Below are 20,125 nucleotides of genomic sequence, written 5' to 3' on the forward strand. Positions count from 1 at the left end.
ATATTTTTGAATACCTGTCACAATTTCACATCATTATTCCATATCAGCATAAACATCTTAGGGGAGAAGCTAACAGAACACAGTAACAGCTAAATAAATTTCATACTTTTTTTATTCCAACCCACTTAAACAGAAACAGGACAAATTTACTCTTTCATTGCATGTTATACCTCAGAGGACTTGCACAGTTGCTAGCACAACCATTCTAGACAAAGACGTCCTAAACCAATAGTTCTGACCTAAAGATTTATTAACGTAAGTATGTAACTAGATCTACCTTCAGCGTTTTGCTACCTAAGATGTTCATTAAACCGTCCTCAATATATAACTCTTGCCAGACACAAAAAACTCTTTATAAAATTCATTTTTCCAAAATAACTGCCTTTGTTGTCTGTCTTCATGATGCAAAGGCTTCTCATTCATTCAGAACAGAGAATTATGACTAGAAACACAAACATGCATTAGGAAAACACAAACATAGAGCGGTTACTTTCTGTAAAGGTTTGACAGGATAGAGAGAGACATATTGCATCATTTGAAACATTTAATTTATAATTTGTACAAATTGAAATGGGTTCATAAATCTTGTCCAACAATAACAAGCAACTAAAGTGAAGATTGAGTGAAATCTTGCTGTATCAATAAGGTGAATCCTTGTGGTCGCTAAATGACGTAATCTACTAAAAAAGCAATATTTCACGTCTGTTTTGAGATGGCACAAAATCATCATGATCATATGAAAACTGAGTCGATGGTACTAACAGCGTAGAGGAGTTTCATAACTTTGCTCTCAAATACTACTTGCTACAAAATTAAACTACTTACCCAAATCAAGAACAAAGTTAATGAGGACTGAACCTTTAGGCATCTGATGAAGGGAATGGGCTAATAAATGCATAAGGTGGCAAATGGCTGAGGGCATATGCTGAACAAAATGATATTCTAGAACAGAACTTCGACTAGTCGGGAGGCCCCACTGCAAGAAATTAGGTTTGATAACATGCCTAATGCTCTGATAACATTTTTACAAGTATCAATTACATGCCAAAGCCAAGAACACAACCAAATGCCAAATATATGCTAAATGTAAATGAACAGGAAATATACAAATACATTTGCTTCTTCAACCAACCATGAGACCACAGCCAAGCTTGAACTGGCTATTGTTGTGATTGAGCATACCACTTAGTGCAAAAGAAAATGGTAGTGGCATCAACTTCTTCTCAATAACACCTCCAATAGTCCAATTGCTGTCGACCATGCCTGAAATATTGAAAAATAATTTTACAGAAGAACCAGAACTATGATACAATCAAATGATACAGCAAAGAACAGAATAATAATAATATAATTTTAAATAAGATATTGTAGCTGTACCTTTAAATGACAAATCAGCTTTAGGTACATCAATTTGGTACCCAATGGATGCTGTGGACTCCATCATTCGGAAATTTGTGTCAAACTCAACTCCAAGAGCAAGCTGTTCACTGGCTTTCTGGTAGTAACACACATGCAAGGCTGAAGTACCAGCAGTGCCACTTACAATAAAGTCTTTCCCTGGAATTGCAGCAGGCATAAGATCATCATCTATCAATCAATCAATTCAAAAACATTTTATCACCAAATAACGAAAATAATATATATTAATACCTGAGTATCTTCCAGCTACAGACAGAACAGCAATCTCACCACCTGGCACTTGAGGACCATACTGGTAAGCCAATTCAGCACCTAAATCTGCATTCTTTGACACAGATTGCAGATAATGACCAACAAGGACACCTAATACAAACAAACATCAAATGGTTAAGGTAGGATTATAAACACGTAAAGAAAAGGTTTGTAGTATTCAGCCTTACCTGATTCATTAATGATATCTGGGTTGGCAGCAGTTGCTGTGAATGTGTAATCGGATCCCTTATAGTCAGCAGTCATCTGGACTGCATTAAACTTACTTTTCTTGACCTAGAATTTTTTTTCCAAATGAGTTTTGTTAATTCTATTTATAGATAGGACAAACCTCCGAAAATAAGCTAACTTACCTGTGTAGCAAATTTAGTTTTGAGTTTAGGAGTGAATTGATGAATAATATTGGCATTTAGGTCTCCACTGGGATCAATGTCCCCCAATAAAATAGGAAAAGCTTCATTTGACGTAAATTGTTTGGTGCCCACATATGTTGCACCAAAACGATACCCTGAGGGAGTTTCTGAACTCAAGTTAATGGTGTGGGAGACTTGGAAGTGATTACTAAGTCCCTTGTTCACCATCAATTTAGCTCCTTCAAAATTAGTGGGAAAAACATCTGAAACACATGGAAATGATAGTGGCAATTAGCAACATTCAATGTAACACAAATAAGGCCGTTGAACAGCTGACTTCATTCATTCATCCAATGTTGTGGACATAATGCTCGCTACAGAAAGAGAAACTGTGCAAAATATCCGTATGAAATTTTATTAAACGATTCTGTGAAGTAATTTTGACGCGAAGACAAAGCGATTATTTAGAATGAGATAAGATGTAAGATGCATACATTCCAGAGTTCGCTTAACCTCAACCTCGGAGGGATCTAAGCATTGTCAACATACCTTTGCACTGCTTGTGGAGGTCCTCCATCGTTCCAGGATTTCTCCCTGACGAAGTGTCTTGCAAAAGGGGTACTGGGGATTGGAAATTGGCATTTTCCGATTTTTCAGGTTCTGTGGAAGGAGGAGGAGGCATGCCCGGAGGCGGCGGCGGCATGGTGGGGGGAGGGGGTGCACTGGCTGCTTGAACGTTTCCCATCGCGGCAGGTCGTGATATCAACTCTTTCTGCACACAATATATCACTTAGCCACGTCCGGTACCGGTACGAACACGTCTTGAAGATGTTCCTTTTTCAGTTGAGACCTAAACGCGGAAATAAGGTATCATTCCGAGGGGTCCATGCTTACACCAGGTTCTCGTCCGTAAACCAAATGACGAACGCCGAGGTTGAGTGCAATATGAAAAATTTCTCGAGAACCATAAAATTTTTCATACGAGTAGCAAGTTGTGAGCTGTGATTGGCTGGCGTCGGTGTGTTGGGGTGGTGTAAAAATCAACACTAAGTCGACTCCTGCAGGCCAATTCTCTACCTTCGTTTGTGACTATTCATGTACGTTTTCTGGTCTTTTTCGCTCTCGTGTGGCACAGGATGCTGTTAGTGTGACAAGGAAGATAATAATGAGTTTGAATTGACGAACCTGGCTATTTTCAGGTGATAGCCTGACCTTGGTGTAGTAGGCCTAACCTAAATTTCATTCATTCCCATTGAAGTTTGTTTTCATTGCTAAACTCGCATTATATCTCTAATCAATTATGCCTTTATGTGTTGGCCTTCGTATATATTGTCAATTTATTTCCTTTGTTTTTCTTGTCATTGCAGGTATTATCCAACAGTGCGTTGGACTGCTCTGCACCTATAGTCCTATTGAGTATTTCTCACAGTACTTCAACTCACAGAGATGACATATTTCTGACTGAACCTAAGAGAGTACTGCATCTACCTTCAAAATGGCAGGTGAGTGAGAGCAGCGTTTGGGACACAAGTTTGTAGCAGTACCATGTGTGATATCAATGTTGCTCTCCCATTCAATTTTGGCTGGCTGGCTCCTAAAAGGTATGGCAAGCGCCAAACCATTCTGCCAGCATCACTACCTTCACTAATGTGTCTGCTGGCATGAGTGAGTGCAGTCTGGAGAAGTTCTTTATTGTCTTTTTGGGGGCTTAGGAAATGGTGAAAGCTTCTAAATTGTCAGAAATAGCGGGCATATTTATCACTCTGTTTGCAGATTTCTGCTCAAGCTACAATTGCCTGACTTATTATTATTATTATTTAACTTTAGTGGTTTAGAAGCTATCCCTGGAAAACCCTGTCCAGCCCTACTCCCTGTGCTAACATTTGCAACTGCTAGGAACTGTAGGGACCAGCTAAGGTGGCAATCTTGGTAGCAAAGTTTCGAGCTTGTACAAACCTTCCATTGTGTTGAGATGGACTGTTTCCTTTTTCAGGCCGTAAGCGAGGTCTGAAGATTTTGGTGCCAGCAGAAGAAACAGTTCCTGTGTAAGTCCTTCAAATAATTGAACTGATTGAAATGACTGAACTGAGTATAATAATTTTATTTTATGATAGTTTTTTATGCTCATTTATTCTATTGTTTGCAGAACTCCTCCTCGGAATCTTGATAAAAAGACTACCATAACTATAGGTGACAAAACATTTGTCGTGGAAGCTGATGATTTGGAAAAAATATGTGATCTAGGTCGTGGGGCTTATGGTATTGTTGAAAAGATGCGGCACATACCAAGCCAAACTATCATGGCTGTGAAAGTAAGTCTCACTTTGTTTTTTTTATATTAACAATTAATTTATCACTAGAATTTCGTTCATATTTCTCTTCCTATATTCCTTATATTTGGAATTACTTAATTTCTCTGGTGGTAGCAGTTGCATTTACAACGACAGGTGCATATCTGTTTTAAAAATGATAAATTTATTCTTTCTTCATTCATTTATTAATGCAGACTCTCTCAATCTTTTCTTTTGGGCTGTGGTTGCTCTTAAAAGAATATTTATCATACATTCTGGTTTGTTATGCTGCTAGAGGATATCAGCTACATTAAGTATGCAGGAACAACATGAATTATTAGTTAACTTTGAGAACCTGCTGCATTCGGCGGGGGACTGCAAGAGCTCGGTAAATTTGCATGGCAAAGATTCAGATTGCATCCAGTAAAGAGCAGCTTAAGCTTCTCCACTGCTCTGTACCATAATAATCAGTAATACAACTCCATTAGAACTGAAAGCGATTGACTTGGTGTCATTAGTGTCTATAAAAGTGTTGAAGAGTTGAGAGTTGAGCATCCCAACTGTTGAAGCATGTTAACTTTTAGAAGATTGTCTGATAGTTTTATATATGAAGCCAGGACTCTTCTACAGCAGCTTCCTAGAAGTATTGCTATGTGTTTTATATTTTTGTCTTCCAATGCATTTGCCTTGTGTTGTCCCAGTACAGTTTCTCTGAGTTGTTATGCTAATATACCATAATAATTGTTGTTGCACTCTGCTGTGCTGGCACTGTATTTGACTGTCATCACTTCCCAATTTTTCTTTTAGGTATTCTGTAATTTTAGCCTTAATATTTTCCTGTGCATACCATTGTGTATTATTAGGTATTTCATTTTTGTTAATGCCCCTTTTTTATACATTATCCTTTAGGTAGCTTTTATTTTGTATCTATGTGTTGTTATGCTAGGTTTTGATTTTATTTAAGTTATTATTAAATAAAAAGTAGTCTCTTTGTTGGTAACTTGCACTTTGGTTTTAGCTTTCTGCAAGTAAAATTCTATTATTTCCTGTTCTTCAAATACCAGTGTAAAAAAATTACAAATTAATTGTTTGTTTCAGCGTATTGCAGCAACTGTCAACACCCAAGAGCAGAAACGCCTTCTCATGGACCTCGATATCTCAATGCGATCTTCAGACTGCCCATATACTGTACAGTTCTATGGAGCCCTGTTTCGTGAGGGTGATGTGTGGATATGCATGGAAGTTATGGACATGAGCCTTGACAAATTTTACACAAGGGCATTTGGTCATCAAAGAAGTATCCCAGAAGATATTTTGGGCAAAATTACAGTTGCTGTAAGATACTTTTGATTCTCAATGAATTATGTGGACTTGGTGTGGTTGGCAGATGTGTAGTTATACTGTCCTTTCTTTATCCAACACCTCAGGTTGTGAACGCCCTTCATTATTTATACTCTCGATTAAGAGTCATTCATCGAGATGTTAAACCCTCCAACATCCTCATCAATAGACGAGGAGAGGTGAAAATGTGTGATTTTGGCATTTCTGGATACCTAGTAGACTCTGTAGCTAAGACAATTGATGCTGGCTGCAAACCATACATGGCTGTAAGTATTTGTCAAACATAATGATGATTTTCATGGTAAAATTGTGTTTTGAGTTTCTAGTATCCATATTTAATGAACTTCCCTTGATCCAGCCTGAACGTATTGATCCATCTGGTAATCCATCACATTATGACATACGGTCTGATGTGTGGAGCTTGGGAATTTCCCTTCTGGAACTTGCAACTGGCAAGTTCCCATATACTACATGGGGCACACCATTTGAACAATTGAAACAGGTTGTAAAGGATGACCCACCCCGACTGCCATCAGGCAGATTTACCTGTGAATTTGAAGACTTTATTGAGCAGTGGTAGGTCAAATGAACTTCGTCCCCTTCATTTCGAGTATGGGTTGTTTTTTTAGCCAATCCTCTTCTTTTCAGTCTGCAGAAAACCTACACTGCTCGGCCCAACTACAATCAGCTTTTGGAGCATCCATTCTGCAAGACTCATGCTGAACGTGTCACTGATATCTCAACATTTGTTGGAGAAATTTTAGACCTTGAAGACGTTGCCACCTAGATACAGTGCCTGTGTTTGTTGATGTGTGCGCTTTTGTATGTCTGTGTATATATATGTGTGTGTGTGTGTTGCCATTAGAGGGTTTGAGTGTATTTTACTGTTGCCCAGTGAAAAGTAGCCTATGGGGAAGGCATAGATCAACCAAGTCCCAGCCATTTTCACATCAAACATGTGCTTATGGTAATGTGGTTGAAAAGTTTAAGTAATTGTTTCTTTTCTTTTTTTTATGTTGTTGTATTCTAAAATTTTGAAAGTTTTAATTTTTGTTTTTCTGTCTCCCAAACATCACTGGAAAGATCAAGAATTTAAAGTACCTGAAATGTGCAAGTTTTGAGGGCCAGTTATGTTAGTTCAAACATTTAATGCAGGTTTCCCTTCCCATCGTTTTAATGTTGCATATTTTGCTTGCTTAAATCATGTGTTATCGGTGATCATCAACAGACAGCTGCAGAAAACTAACGTCAAAGGATTATAAGTTAATTTAGAATAAAATGTATCCGGTTTTACTTCAAACATGTATACATTTCTCAAATATATCTTCTTTTAGCCATAAAATTCTTTCATTTTCCAAAACTAATAGGCATTTTTGACTATGGTAGAAGTTGAACTAGTAGAATAGCTGTGTGAATACTCAACTAATTTTCATGACTAACCTCTGCTGATTTGCTTCTGTCTGAAAATCCACTCCTTTTGGTTATCTGTCTTTAGGAACCTCAGTCTCTTTAATAGGATTGTTACATCACTCACATCTCAATGATTAACTTGCTTTGTTTATGCTACCAGTTGGATACATCTCACATCTCTAAAACTATGTCAGATACTGCTTTGGTTAAAACTTTGTGCCTATGACTTTCCTCCTTCAGAGAGGAAATAGATTCTTTACCATGTTCACACTTTTCCTCAATATTTTAACACTACTGGAGAGAGAACTTGACCTTTCTGAGTGCGATGCGATTTCAGTTTTTGTGAAACAGAAGAATTCTTCAAAATCCATTCTTATCAACTTCGTCCTGGTCTTTGTGCCATCTTTTTGTATTTCAATGGCTGATATATTTCACTGAATGGTATCAGATTGTGAAAATTTTTCCTAACGCCTGAAGTCTGGCAACATACAAACTATATAATAGTTTTGGGACACTTTTGTGTTCAGGGAAATTGTAGATTATCACTTTCCTAATTTAAAAGGCATTTATTGGACCAGTTATGTGGTATTTGCGTCTTTGCAAAACATTTAGCTAGGAAACTTGTTGTCTTTTCTTATTGTGTTGCCGTCCCCTTGTTTCAGTTGTAGGTACGGTATACAAAAGTCAGTAACATTCGTTTGACACCTTTCTTAATAATTTCATGGTCTATGATTGAATCTGAAAAATTTCTACATAGTTTTAGATAATGTTGGATAAAACTAATACCCTAACATTGAATACACATTGTTTAGATTTTAACCTAATGAGTATTGTGTCTCCTAGGTAGCAGTTATCAGAAGACGCAACAAAGTACCTAATAAATCCTGGTGGTACAAGACCCCTTCCCCCTCCTTTAAAAAAAAAAAGAAAATTAGAGTTTAAGTCATTAATATTACAATACATCACCGTTTGTGTGCCATGCAAAATATTATGTCTTGTTCCCAGGGATACATTTCATGTGATGTGAAGCTGTTTCTAGGAGAGATTCTCCCAGGTATGTAAGTGGGACTGAATGAATGTACCTTATCCTCAGGGCATTATACCCTGCCACCCACCAAACCGGGTTTGAATGGATAAGTTTTGTGATTCATACATACTGCATTAAGCTAGATTTGCTGATGATGTTAATACAACAAGACTGTTAGCCATCTAAAACTTGTTCTGAAATAAATAAAGCTGTCTATGTATCAACATTTGTCTTGAGTTTTTTTTTCACAGTTGTTGAACAATTCTTAACTTCATTCTATTGTGAGGTTTGTTGGGTGCTGTGAAATATTTCAAAGGATACAACATGTATTGATTTATTAACAAATTTTTATCACAGGAAAGCTAGGCAAGAAGAGAGAGATGAGAAGTGGCCTGATCCAAGGTGCTCATTAACCAGGTACCCATGACAAATACTCCCACCCAGTCGACCCACACTCAGACCCACACCCTTTATGATAACTTACTTGATTAGCATGAATGAGAGCAATTATTTGGAAAAGGAGATTACAAGTGGCAATACATTCTCCTATTGTTATCAAATGGAAAAGAGAGAGAGAGAGAGAAAGAGAAGAAACAAACAGTAATAACAACAAACACTTCCCATAAATGCCTCATAAAATTTTGACACATTTTTGTATGCTTTTAAAATATAGCAGCTCAAATTTGACAACAATAATTTAACAATTATAAAAGTTTGAAATGTAGGAATAGTAGGATAGAAAAAAAAGCAACCACATAAACTCTTCTTTGGCAATGCTGATCTTACATTAGAACAGGAAGACAATGATAAAGAGACAGGAACTTCAATGATTAGTTTTAGATTGTCAAATTCAGGTGTTACCCCCATTAAAAGATCATATTACAGTAGTTGGAAAAAGTGAGGAAATGTCTAAAGGTTCTATGACCCCATAGAAAACTAGCTGTATCACAGAAGTATACTGAAAAATGAATAAGCGTAAAAAGAAATAACATACACATCGGTAGAGCAGTGTCTCCACAAGTCAAATAATAATAAATGGTAACAAAAAATGTGTTAACTATACAGAGTGGGTGGGTATGCAAGAGAGGTATTCAAAAGCTAAACCGACCACGCACTTTAAAAAAGCCTAAAGAATTTCTGTTGTGAATCAATGAGCCAAGAGACAAATAGTTATGGAGCAGAATTGGTTTATGTTGAATAATACTTTTTGTGGGCTTGCCTAGTTTCTCCATAGTAGCCATCAGGCTTTCAGATAAAGTTTCGACATTATAGCTGAAAGGCAGTTCTTTAACTTTCCTTCCCTCAACTTGAATTGATTCTGGACATGAAAAAAAAATAAAGAAAAGTTGTATAAATATGGATCTAACTTCATTATAGCAACATGCGACAAAATAAAAATCATATAGTTACCTTTGTGCCATAATAAAGGATGAGAGGCAAAAGTGAGGTAGGGAATGTCATTGTTGAAAGGATTCCACTTTTTTGAAAATGTAATAGGTTCTCCATTGTTCCACATTACACGCAGTCCTTGCATATTCCGTGGTCTGTCAACAATTAAACATATTGTAAAACTGCGTCCCTATTAAATTAGATGAGAGTTAGTTTAAACAAATTTCCTGAAATGAAAAATAATAGTTAGTAGTTCACAAACAAAGAGGCATGCTGTCTTAACAGTCAATATATAACACACATGAGCCGAGCACAAAGACAACAAACACATCTGTTCTCAAACAGAAATTATTTTTAAGTACATATACTTTCATGTTTGGTTAGTGAGATAAACATATTACAGGAGCCTCAACAAAGGAGATGGGTACCTGGGCTCAAACTGCGAAACATCCAAGGCAGTGTGACATAATTCTGACGGACGGGACCAATGAAGCAGACACCCTTTCACAATGGTGGAGACACCGGATGCCAGACCATTCATACGCCTACAGAGCCATAGATAATTCAACATATAAGGAGTGGAATGTCATGCAAGGAATAACAAGTATGCAAGCCAAACATCACAGTCTACATGCTTTTTTCAGACTTACGGCACAAGTGATGCTGGTGGATAAGCAAGATCTCCTACCACAAGAGTGTCAATCTGCTCTAGTAATGTTCGTCTAACTTCCAGAGGTTTTAATGCAATGAAGTCAAACTTAATGACTAGAAGAGATTTATTAGTCAATAGGACTAGTCTCTCTTTTTCAGCATCCCAGATGTTTATCCTGTCAAGGGACAAAGAGTATGTCAGTGTTGACATAAATGTTCATTATTACAAATATGCAGGAATATCAAAAAGAAATGAAAATGAAAAACAACAACATACTCAGTCATTATCCATGATCCTAAAACTTCACCATCTAAATCTGGCTGTACGAATGCAGAAATACTGTCCTGGACTGCTTGGTCTACCAATCCTTCACGAGAAGAAAATAAATTTTTAATGTGGTCCTCAGACCAAGGCAATGCAGCTACATCTGTTCATGAAAGAAAAACAATTCAAAATTAAATTTTCGCTTCAATTCTGTTGTGGTGTGAAGGTGTTCAAACAAAATGTAAACAATCTGTTCACAGGCATTGGACGATAAAAGAATTGTACATTGAACGAACCTGATTTGATTTCGGATGGTGATACTGGGTCACCATCGTTTACAACAGCATTAGACCAACCTCGCTCGTTCTGGGAAGTCTGCGAGATTGAGACGGACAAAGAGGCAACATCTTCGGCTGCATTTTCTGCTTGTATTTGTAACGTGGCACCTCGAAAACTTGCAATCGGGCCGTCACAATCATCTAGAGACCTGTCTTCCGGATCCATCACCAAAAGACTTGCGACAAAAATCTCAACTACCCTACTTGACTCTAAAAATATCTCAGACTGATTACACGGCGTGTGTAGGGCGTAGCAACAGATATTCCAGCCTCCCGATAAGATAGTTTGTTGTTTGTTGTGCACGTCGCCGTCGTCTGCTGTCGTCTGCTGCTCCTGCCAATAATAGAGATGATTATTTGCAGTCTTCTGTCAAAACGTTGTCGATCTGCCAATAACTGAAACGTGATTACTTGTCTGTTTGTCCGACGTCAACGCGTCGTTCATCTCGAGTCTTTTAGTGTTAAAGATTGAACTATTGCCGCTGCATTAAAGCTTGACTTCAACTTACTTTGATACTATTGTTCCCTTTAAATTAGCCATGTGTGGAGGGTTTACGTGCTCGAAAAGGGCACTTGTTGCCCTTAACATTCTTTACATTGTAAGTTGACCATTTACCGTCCTGTGGGCTTAAAGTTTTCTTTGTCACTGTCATCGACAAGATTTACATCATCAGTTAATAATTCAGTTAAAGATGCGTTCGAGATAACTCTTCCACTTATTTACCGATGTCTTTAGTTTGCCGTTGAAGGTGATAGAAAGTTGAGGTTACGTTGAACATACTCTGGTGTTTTGCTCCAAAGATTGGGTGTGGACCTTGTTTCTTGGTTTTCTGAGGTTGGAGGGTACATATCTAATATAGAGCCCTTTGTGTGAGATGTGTCTAAGGAGCTGGAGCAAAGATAAATCCTTGGAAGGCCTGGTTTAGTGATGTTAAACATTGTATTTCAAGATGAATTGTATATAATATAATTTCTGTTTGTTTTGCAGCTTGTAGCATTTCTTCTGATTGGAGTAGCTTTGTATGGCCGAACATGCGCCCAAGTTGTTGATCTGCCTATTATCGGTGGTATTTTGGCGTGTGGTGTATTCCTAATCTTGATTTCCATACTTGGTCTTATTGGTGCTGTGAAGCATCACCAAGTTGTGCTCTTCTTTGTATCCTTTTATAAAACTTTGAACCAAGCTCATTTTATTTATTTTCTCAAAGTGTATTGATACTCTATGTTGCCTTGGTGGCAGTAGTAGACCTGATCCAGATGCAACACGAAGAGCCAATGGCACTGTCCCTCGACCAATCAAAAAACAATCTTATATTCTTGCCAACGTTATTTCGATAGGCCATTGTCTTATGTTGCGTCCGGATCTGGTCTACTTGATCTACTGCACCATACCACCAAGGTATCATTGAGAGTTAATGCACGTTTACTGTAATATTTTCTCCTTAATAATGATGCAGTACATGGTGATATTGTTCATGCTTTTCCTCGTCCAATTCAGTGTAGCTTGTGCTTGCCTTGCTGTCAACAAGGAACAGCAAAGAAGCTGGGCTAAATCGGTCTGTATTGAGCACCTTTTTTCTTAAATTTAAAAAAAAAAAAATTTCTTTTTTATGATATTGTTTAATATTTATTTTGTTATAGGGATGGGACGGGGTATCTGAAGATTTCAAGAAGAAAGTGGAGGAAACATTTTCTTGTTGTGACTTCGAAAAATCTCTCAATACGACCTCTGCTCCAAAGAATTGCCCTCAGCCCCACATGGTGAAGCTCATAAATTTCTCTATTTACATGTGCCTATTAGATTTTGAGAAATTGAAGTTTCTTTTTTGTAATAATTATGGTCTTTCTTTATAGCAACCATGTATTGACAAACTTCAAACTACTATAGACCACGCATTCAAATTGTGTGGCGGTATTGGACTTTTCTTCAGCTTCACAGAGGTAAATGTTATGTATTATATCAAGCATGCCATGCCTGTATGCATTGCAGGTACTGGTGAGGGAATCCCTTCTTGGCATCTCTGTGCTCTTTGTGTCATGAAGTGTAAAACAAAGAAAACATTGAGGTTTCTGTTCTTTTTGTGTTGGCTTTATCCTAATTTTTATTTTTCGGATGAGAAATGTAACTGAAGTTATCAGAAGGTTAATGCGGTCAATACTCATCAGCTTTTTTTATTGTTTTACTGTACTATAACTGTCCAGGGGCTTGTTTGTGTGGTGTTTTCTAACATGGTGATGGTTTCCTGCTCTGTTAAATGCTACAGTTTGTTGGGGTTTGGTTGACTGTCCGCTATCGCAACCAGAAGGATCCTCGTGCTAATCCCAGTGCTTTCCTTTAAAACGAACCTTCTTCTAAGAGGCCTTGGTGTGTTTGTCCTACGTCTTTACTGAAATATACTAGAATAAATAATTTGAAATTTCCAGTAATAACAGTCTAATTTCATTGATTGATCTCAATTTGTTTTGTGACAGGTAATAGCAGCTTTGGTGGCATGCCGATACCGGAATCAGTTTGATCCATCAGCAAGTTTCTTGTTCCCAAGAAGCAGAATTTACTGATGGGTGTGAAGTTTTAGTTTACTGAATGACTGAAATATTTATTTAGGTTGCTTGTTCATGAGTGAGCATAATCTTGTCATTTCTTTGTAACTGCATTTACAACTGTTTACAACTGTGTGTTGTTGTTTTTTTTAAATCTTAGTTTGCTTGTTTTTTTATTGCTTTGATCAGTTAGATTTCTTTTTCAAAACACCCATTGCCAATAACTAACTAAGGTTTAAAAATTCTTTCCAACCGTATATTTAATGAAATTAATATTCGAACAAAGCCTTAAAATGTTGTTAGGCAGGTTGAAAACATTTTGATTTGCTTACCTGTTGCAACATTGTTTCAATTTTCATTCCAATGAATTTTGGTATGTATCAATCCATTTTGTCTGTTAGGTCATAGTTTGTTTTAAACTTTAAACAAAGCTTCAGGTATTGGCCTGTCATGTTACTCTGGATATCCTAGCAGAAAATGAGTCATTTTGATCTGTTGTGCCAAATAGTGCCAAAAGTATGAGTGGATGATTATGTTCAGCTGTTTTTAAATCAAATTGTGGAAAACATAAACAAAACCTCAAAGGGTTGATAACTGCCATATTCAAACCTTTTTTAATGCAGTAATGTTGGCACAAAACATTAAGAAATTGTGGCTTTTAAGTGATAGCTGCTGACTTAGTAGCCTAGTACCAGCTGCTAACTTAGTGGCCTAGTACCTACAAATAATTATATGAAAAGTATATTTAATTCTTAGCCAAAACTCCTATGCGGATGATCTAATTGTGTATTATTTTTCTGTTTAAGCTGTTTCCCTATCTATATAATTGTAAGCTTATGTTGGAAGTAACCAAACATTTTATTTCATGTGTAGCCTCCATGTAGCTGTTTCGCTAGTATTGAAGTGTAGTTGTAATGGGACCAATATTACTGCATCCTTGAGGTCCATTCCTCATTGCATTAGATACAATAGTATTTAGTTTAGTTCAGAATTTACTGAACTGCTTTTCATTTACTTGTTACACAGGGATTTGTGTACTTATTCCCCTCTGAAAGCTTAGGCTCCCCAAACTCCTTTAAAAAATAAACATTTTATCTTCAGGGAGATTTCCTAGTCAAAGTGGGTGCAACCTTTTCCTTGCCATGTTACTCTCTAAGTATGTGAAGCTTTGCTGCATTCTCATTTTAAATGTATGGTACATGTTAAAAATAGATAATCAGTGTATCTAGATGAAAGAATCAACTATCGAAAATAATTCTGTTCTGCTCTGTACAACTCAGTTCATGTGTTGCAGTGTCTACTTTTAGGTACTTAGCATTGTGAACTTGCTAATCTAGTCATCTATATGGTTTAATTGTATAATTTGAAGAATAAACGGGGTATTTCCTCCTCACATCCTTGTCTGTTCATTTGGGCTCAACTGGTGCCACAGGAAAAGCCATTAACACGACAAAAAAAAGTTAAGTACTTCGGTACTACCAGTTCAAGGCGAGGTCTTATGGGTCTGTGTCGAGCCTGTAAGGAAAAGTGTTCAGTGTTCAGTACTCCTCTGAACAATAGCTCCGCGAAGGTAGGCCACCCATTCAACAGGTTGGCTCGGTTGGTTGGGATGACAACCGTCACATGTCGAATGGGTGGCCTACCTTCCCCACGTCTTCCCTGTGACGTGTTAAAGCGGTGGTGTATCTTCCGGGCGCTGTCGCCCAAAGACATTTCAGGTCACCCGACATCTACCCTGTTTACTGCCATCCAAACCGTGCTGCTGGACAGTGTGATGAACCTCAGAGTGGCACTGTGTTTGCGATGCTCCGCTCAGACACTCTCTCGCGCGGGCAGTATGTCTCTCGACGCTTTTACTAAGCTGTCAGCACAAACCGTTTCCGGTAGCTGATTGAGGCGCAGTTGACCTTGGCCGGCACTCTGAAATTTTTGAGACCTTAGAGTCATCTGGTTTGTTGATTGTGTCTGGACCGATTTTTACCCCTCCTGTCCTTTCTATTCGGACAGGCAGTGTTCGCTCGTTTGAGCTCTCTACTTTCTATGCATTTAAGGGGTCCGAACCCACCCAGTCAAGTCTTTCCAGGTGGTTCCTCAAGGGATCTGGTTGGCGATCGAAAGTTTGGATCCCTCAACGAAAGGCGCCAAAAGCCTTCTCAATCGGATACCTCCTCTGCCTGTCGGGTCGGCGACGTTGCCGAGTAGATCAATTGATAAATTGACTGAGGGCAGGCAGGGGGGCAGGGGTGGGTATAGGAGGAGGAGGTGGGGTAGTTGGGGGTGGGTGGAGCCGTGGTGGAGCAGCAGGGATGCTGAGCAGTCGATCAAGGTCATTGCGGGTCACGGCCACCCCAACAAACCCCAACCCAACCCCCCGAGGAGGGGCGGCCCCCCCACCAAGCTCCAACCAAGACCACCACCGCAACAACCCCAACCCTCAGTACCCCTCCCCCTCCCGTCTGCCCCCTCCCGACGCCGCAGCCCACGCAGCCCGAGGTCGCGTAGCGTGTAGCGTGCGTAGCGTACTATAAAATCACAAAGTCCCCCTCCCCTCCCCCTTCGGTTTCCGACATTCCTTGCCCGTGGCGGCGCAGATGCGTAGCTCCTCCCTCCCCTCCATCCGTCCTCTTCTCCACTCTCTCCAATTAAGGCCATCGCTTAAGTACTCTTTCCCCCTTCAGCCCACCCCCCCCTAGTTTGGGTCGGCCAATAACTTTTACCGTGCGCCGTGGGGAACGACTCTCCTGTCTCCTCCACCACCCCCGGCCGGCCCGCACCCCCCGCAGCGCCCGCACCCCGTCCTCCCTGTCCCGGAGGCAACTCGTTCGCCGCGGAGCCGCGCTACTACTCCTTCCACCTTGAAACTACCGTACCCTTACTCGGGCCCCACCAGGCCCCACCCGGCCCCACATCCCCATCCCCGGGAAAGGGTGGGCAGAGGGGCCGGGCCGGCCGGGCCAGCCAGACGAGGAAGGGGAGGGAAGGGGAGGGGAGGGGAGGGGAGCAGCGGCCGTTCGTGCACAGGCCTTATTCCCCGCCTCTCAGGGTCGGCTCCACGCGCCAGCAGCGCCAGCAGCGCCACATGAATTCTTATTCGCCGGCAGATGTACCCTGCCGCCGCCCTGGGTCCCTACCCTGGCCGCTCCAGCGCGGCTCGCGCGGCTCCAACTTTCTGCCCCTGGCACCGCGCAGCGCCGCGCAGCGCGCACCCATCGGGAGTCGAACCCAGCCAAGCACGGCCGCGGCACGGCGCGCATTGAGTATTGGGCCAGGGGCGGGCACGGGCGGGCACGGGGCGGGCACGGGCACAGGTCCAGGCGGTCGACAAGCCATGGACTAGCCGACCAACACGAACTCACACGGGTTGTCAACCTTGCCTATGCCTCGCGCCTCGCCTGCAGGCCCGGGGGCGGCGGTGAAACTTTGGATGGTTAGTTTGTTCGCCAAAGTCTGACTGGGTGGGGACGCGACGCAGGGTCGCCTCCATGCGTGCGGGCCGCGCCCTGAGAAGTCGGAGAAAATGCCCGTCAGTGTCTAGGACTGCGGGGTTCGGGGGTTCGCGAGCCCACCAGACATGCCTGCAAGCATGCCTGCAGGTGCGACTGGGGGCGTTTCAGGGTGCACGCGCTACGCGCCGCAACGCGCACCAGGTGGCCATTTCACTCCTTGCTTACATTTTCCCCACGCTTCCCGGCGAACGTGCTGGTCGTGCCCCTCTTCTCTCTCTGTCTGTCTCTCTCCGGCGTTTGCGGGCTTTGCGAGGCGCCCGAGGCCCGCGCCACGCGCCGCCACGACGCAGTAGACTGACTCCGAACGGTGCCTCGTCGCTGTCTCTCTCGCGCCTCGCCGCGACGCCGCGTGAGTGCGTGCAAGGGAGAGAGGGAGAGAAACAGAGCGCCGAAAGCGCTGTTCGGAATCGCTCTGCAGAGCCCCGCCAAGCCCCGCCAAGCCACGCGCGCCGCGCTAGCCCTCGGCCCTCCCCGCCGGGCTTGCCGGGCTTGCAGGGGCGCCTTCGCTGCGTGACAGCCAAGCCCCTCCCCCTCCCCTCTTCCCCTCCGCCCCCCGCGCTGCTCCAGCCACGGACTACGTACTACGCCGTACGCCGCACGCCGAGAGGCCTCGTCCTGGACACGCGGGCCGAGGCGGGCCCCCGGAGACGACTGAGGCGACCCCCACGGCCTCCGCCGTCCATCCGCGTCCACCGCCCCTGCCCGGCCTGCCCCTCCCCGTCGATGGGGCCGATAGGCGCCGCCGGAGTCCATCGGCTGGACGATGGCTAATTCCACTACACTGCCTTGTCGCTGTCTTGGCTGTCGCTGTCGCCGCCCAGTCACATCATCGTGGGAAGCCGTGTGAGCGCCCGGAGGGAGGGTGGGGGCGGACTCGCGAGGCGGCCCGCGGCTGGGGCTGGGGCTGGGGCCAGGGCCCGCCAGGGCGGTCGGGGCGGCGCGGACTGCGGGTGCAACCGGTGTCCGTGCCGGCCGCGCCGCCGTGCCGCCGTGCCCCGCTACCCGCTGGCTGCGCTGTGCCGGCGGCCGCGGGGGTCGTTGTCTCTGTACTGCTCGGCCAGCAGACTCATTCCGAGAGTCGTTTTCGTCGCTCTGTCTCGCTCGCACTCATGGGCGTCCCATACTAATGCGAGAGAGAGACAGCGACGAAAACGACTCGTCTCAGAGTGCAGCTCGGCCGCCTTGTCCAGCTCGGCGCCCACGGCGAGCTGCGCGGTGCTGCGGCAGTTCAACGGTCCCATGAACCTTTAGTCACTTCCAGTTTCGGCGGCCTGGCTGAAGCTCGTCGCTGCCGGGGTGTTTGCCGCTTGCAGCTTGATGACCGCCGTGTTTGCCAGCTTGTCTCGCTCTGCTGCAGTTGGCTGCGGGGGTGGTTGGAGGGCGGCTGTAGGAAACGGAAGCTGCGGGGCGTTGCCCTGGCGTTGCCTTGGCGTCGCCTGCCAAACGCGTGGAAAACTTTGCCGGCAGTGTACTCCTCTCCTCACGTCGAATTTGTCATAGAGCGCTGGCGGGCGCGGGCGGGGCGTCACGCCGGGGCCGGGTGGCCAAATCTTCCTCTTGGACGTCGCGATGCCCCCGCGGTGCCGCGGTGCCCAAGGACGCCCAGGCCTAACCTAGCCTAACGCGCTTTTCGTCGTTTGGCGCAAGTCCCTGGCGAGCCGCCTTTCTCTCGGCGATTAAATGTCACCGACGAGCCGCGGACAGCAGCGGGCTAATGTATGCCGATGGGACGCGCGGACAGTCGCGGACAGTCGTGGACACGCCGATCAGGCGTCAATCAAATTTACGGCCGCCGTGCCGCCGAGTGACGCGGCGTCAGCGCGTCAGCGCGTCAGCTTGATGACATTCCTCCCCAAGTCTGCGCCTCTCTTCCTCTCCTCTCTTCTTTTTTTTTCGTCTTGCAAATCGTGGCGGTGGAAAAAGACCGGCCGGCGAGCAGGTTTGTGGAATTGGACTGTGCATTAGGCGTTATTGCTAGACTAAAGCAGTGGAAGTCCCTTGGGCGTTTTATTTTTCGCCTCTCTTTTTCCCCGTGGCTCGGCTCGGCAGCGATGCTCCTCGGCGGCCATGCCGGCAGCGTGGCAGCGTCCGCGGATATCTTGAGCGCCACACCTTGCGAAAAGCAACAAGGCCGCGGGGGCCGCGGGGGCGGATGAGTCAGTGGCGGCGATATTGCTCTAATCCTCTCAGACGACCGATTCCAGAAACAAGCTAAAAAAGCGCCAAGTGGAGTGAGCCCGGTGCGGCGGTGATAAGGAAGAAAAAAAGAAGGGAAATAAAGTAAAACATTTTATTTGACAACGAAAAAAAAAGTGACTATGCCCGCGGAGAGACGAAAACGAGTTGACAACAAGACACGGGCATCGACGTATTCCGGGCGGCGAAATGGCGGCCGGCAGACTGATGGGTTCGCGTGTTCGTGCGGGACAGACTCTCGCTCCTCCACGGCCACGGCCAGGCCACGGCCAGGCCACGGCACGCCGCGTGAGTGCGAGGGGGACAGAGCGGTGAGGCCACACTGTTCTCTGCGGGAGGATCGGCCGGTGGGCGGGAAGCGGCTGGAAGGCGTCAGGCCTAACCCTAACCGCCGCGGCCCAAAATACGTTTGCCGATAGAAGTGAGGCCGCGGCCAAAAAACGTTGAGCCAACAGCGGGCCGGGCCGGGCCGGGCCACTGGCAGCGCCAGGCCACCCCCTCAGATAGGGCAGCAGAAGGCGGCAAAGGCGTCCGCCGCGTCCGCAATCCGCAAGGTCTCGCCCCGACTAATGTCTTTGGCACTCTCGGGGCGCGAATCCCGTCGCTGGTGAGCTATCGGTGGCGACGGTTCACACCATTGTGGTTTCCCTGGCCAAAGATAGGTCTGCTCATTATTTCATTCACCCTGCCACAAAAAACAAACACACGTCCCAATTAACAAAAGGGACACTGGTGGAGTGGTGCGCCCAGCAGACAAGATCGATTGAAAAATACAGACCGCCTGATGTGGAAAACTGCCTCCATGCTGCAAAAAAAGGTGATTGAAGCAGGCTGCTGAAGAGAGCCTCCAGGGGAAAAAGGAAACCCCAAGGGGCCTCCAGCCACCGAGTCAGGCCCACCGGGCCCCAGTTGTCCGAGGCAGTGGCGGTATGAGTGTCCCCGACTAGTCCCGCCAAAAGGTCAATTGTATTAGTGGAAGGATAAGACTTGGCGGGGACGGAGGCTGCCCGAGGACCGAGCCATGGACCGAGCCATGGACCGAGCCATGGACTGGACTGGCCGCGGACCAGCCCGCCGAGGCCGCGTCCGGAGCGTCCGGGGTGTCCGGGAGGGGCGGCAGGTCGGCCG

At 44.1% G+C, this 20,125-nt stretch overlaps 4 protein-coding genes across 8 annotated transcripts; 2 read left to right on the forward strand and 2 right to left on the reverse strand.

The window, feature by feature from the left end:
• Positions 1-94: 94 nt before the first annotated feature.
• On the reverse strand, positions 95-2,787 carry LOC117649817 (mitochondrial import receptor subunit TOM40 homolog 1-like). Its single transcript, XM_034392909.1, has 6 exons — positions 2,592-2,787; positions 2,043-2,305; positions 1,860-1,965; positions 1,651-1,782; positions 1,378-1,557; positions 95-1,263 (listed from the first exon to the last, which is right to left on the reverse strand). Exons 1-6 carry the CDS (start codon positions 2,785-2,787, stop codon positions 1,124-1,126), a joined length of 1,017 nt encoding a protein of 338 aa, XP_034248800.1. The 3' UTR covers positions 95-1,123.
• Positions 2,788-3,034: 247 nt separating this feature from the next.
• LOC117649816 (dual specificity mitogen-activated protein kinase kinase 6) lies at positions 3,035-8,335 on the forward strand. 3 transcript variants are annotated; one of them, XM_034392906.1, is made up of 9 exons: positions 3,035-3,139; positions 3,410-3,544; positions 4,036-4,087; positions 4,189-4,354; positions 4,629-4,721; positions 5,432-5,668; positions 5,761-5,940; positions 6,033-6,250; positions 6,323-8,335. In XM_034392906.1, the coding sequence occupies exons 2-9, from the start codon at positions 3,538-3,540 to the stop codon at positions 6,459-6,461; spliced, it is 1,092 nt and encodes a 363-aa protein (XP_034248797.1). In that variant the 5' UTR covers positions 3,035-3,139; positions 3,410-3,537; the 3' UTR covers positions 6,462-8,335. The 3 variants fall into 3 exon arrangements, with proteins under 3 accessions (XP_034248797.1, XP_034248799.1, XP_034248798.1); XM_034392907.1 differs by having other exon boundaries at positions 3,094-3,241; positions 6,323-6,461; XM_034392908.1 differs by lacking the exon at positions 4,629-4,721.
• Positions 8,336-8,429: 94 nt separating this feature from the next.
• LOC117649818 (tumor protein p63-regulated gene 1-like protein) lies at positions 8,430-11,066 on the reverse strand. 2 transcript variants are annotated; one of them, XM_034392910.1, is made up of 6 exons: positions 10,713-11,066; positions 10,429-10,579; positions 10,151-10,327; positions 9,929-10,045; positions 9,522-9,655; positions 8,430-9,429 (listed from the first exon to the last, which is right to left on the reverse strand). In XM_034392910.1, exons 1-6 carry the CDS (start codon positions 10,918-10,920, stop codon positions 9,203-9,205), a joined length of 1,014 nt encoding a protein of 337 aa, XP_034248801.1. In that variant the 5' UTR covers positions 10,921-11,066; the 3' UTR covers positions 8,430-9,202. The 2 variants fall into 2 exon arrangements, with proteins under 2 accessions (XP_034248801.1, XP_034248802.1); XM_034392911.1 differs by lacking the exon at positions 9,929-10,045.
• An 89-nt stretch (positions 11,067-11,155) lies between these two features.
• On the forward strand, positions 11,156-14,690 carry LOC117649819 (tetraspanin-31). Of its 2 annotated transcripts, XM_034392913.1 has the most exons (7): positions 11,156-11,353; positions 11,743-11,910; positions 12,212-12,310; positions 12,396-12,515; positions 12,609-12,695; positions 13,019-13,119; positions 13,227-14,690. In XM_034392913.1, the coding sequence occupies exons 1-6, from the start codon at positions 11,294-11,296 to the stop codon at positions 13,091-13,093; spliced, it is 609 nt and encodes a 202-aa protein (XP_034248804.1). In that variant the 5' UTR covers positions 11,156-11,293; the 3' UTR covers positions 13,094-13,119; positions 13,227-14,690. The 2 variants fall into 2 exon arrangements, with proteins under 2 accessions (XP_034248804.1, XP_034248803.1); XM_034392912.1 differs by lacking the exon at positions 13,019-13,119.
• Positions 14,691-20,125: the final 5,435 nt, after the last annotated feature.

The sequence above is a fragment of the Thrips palmi genome, unplaced genomic scaffold, assembly GCF_012932325.1.
Source record: "Thrips palmi isolate BJ-2018 unplaced genomic scaffold, TpBJ-2018v1 HiC_scaffold_4, whole genome shotgun sequence".
NCBI lineage: Eukaryota > Metazoa > Arthropoda > Insecta > Thysanoptera > Thripidae > Thrips > Thrips palmi.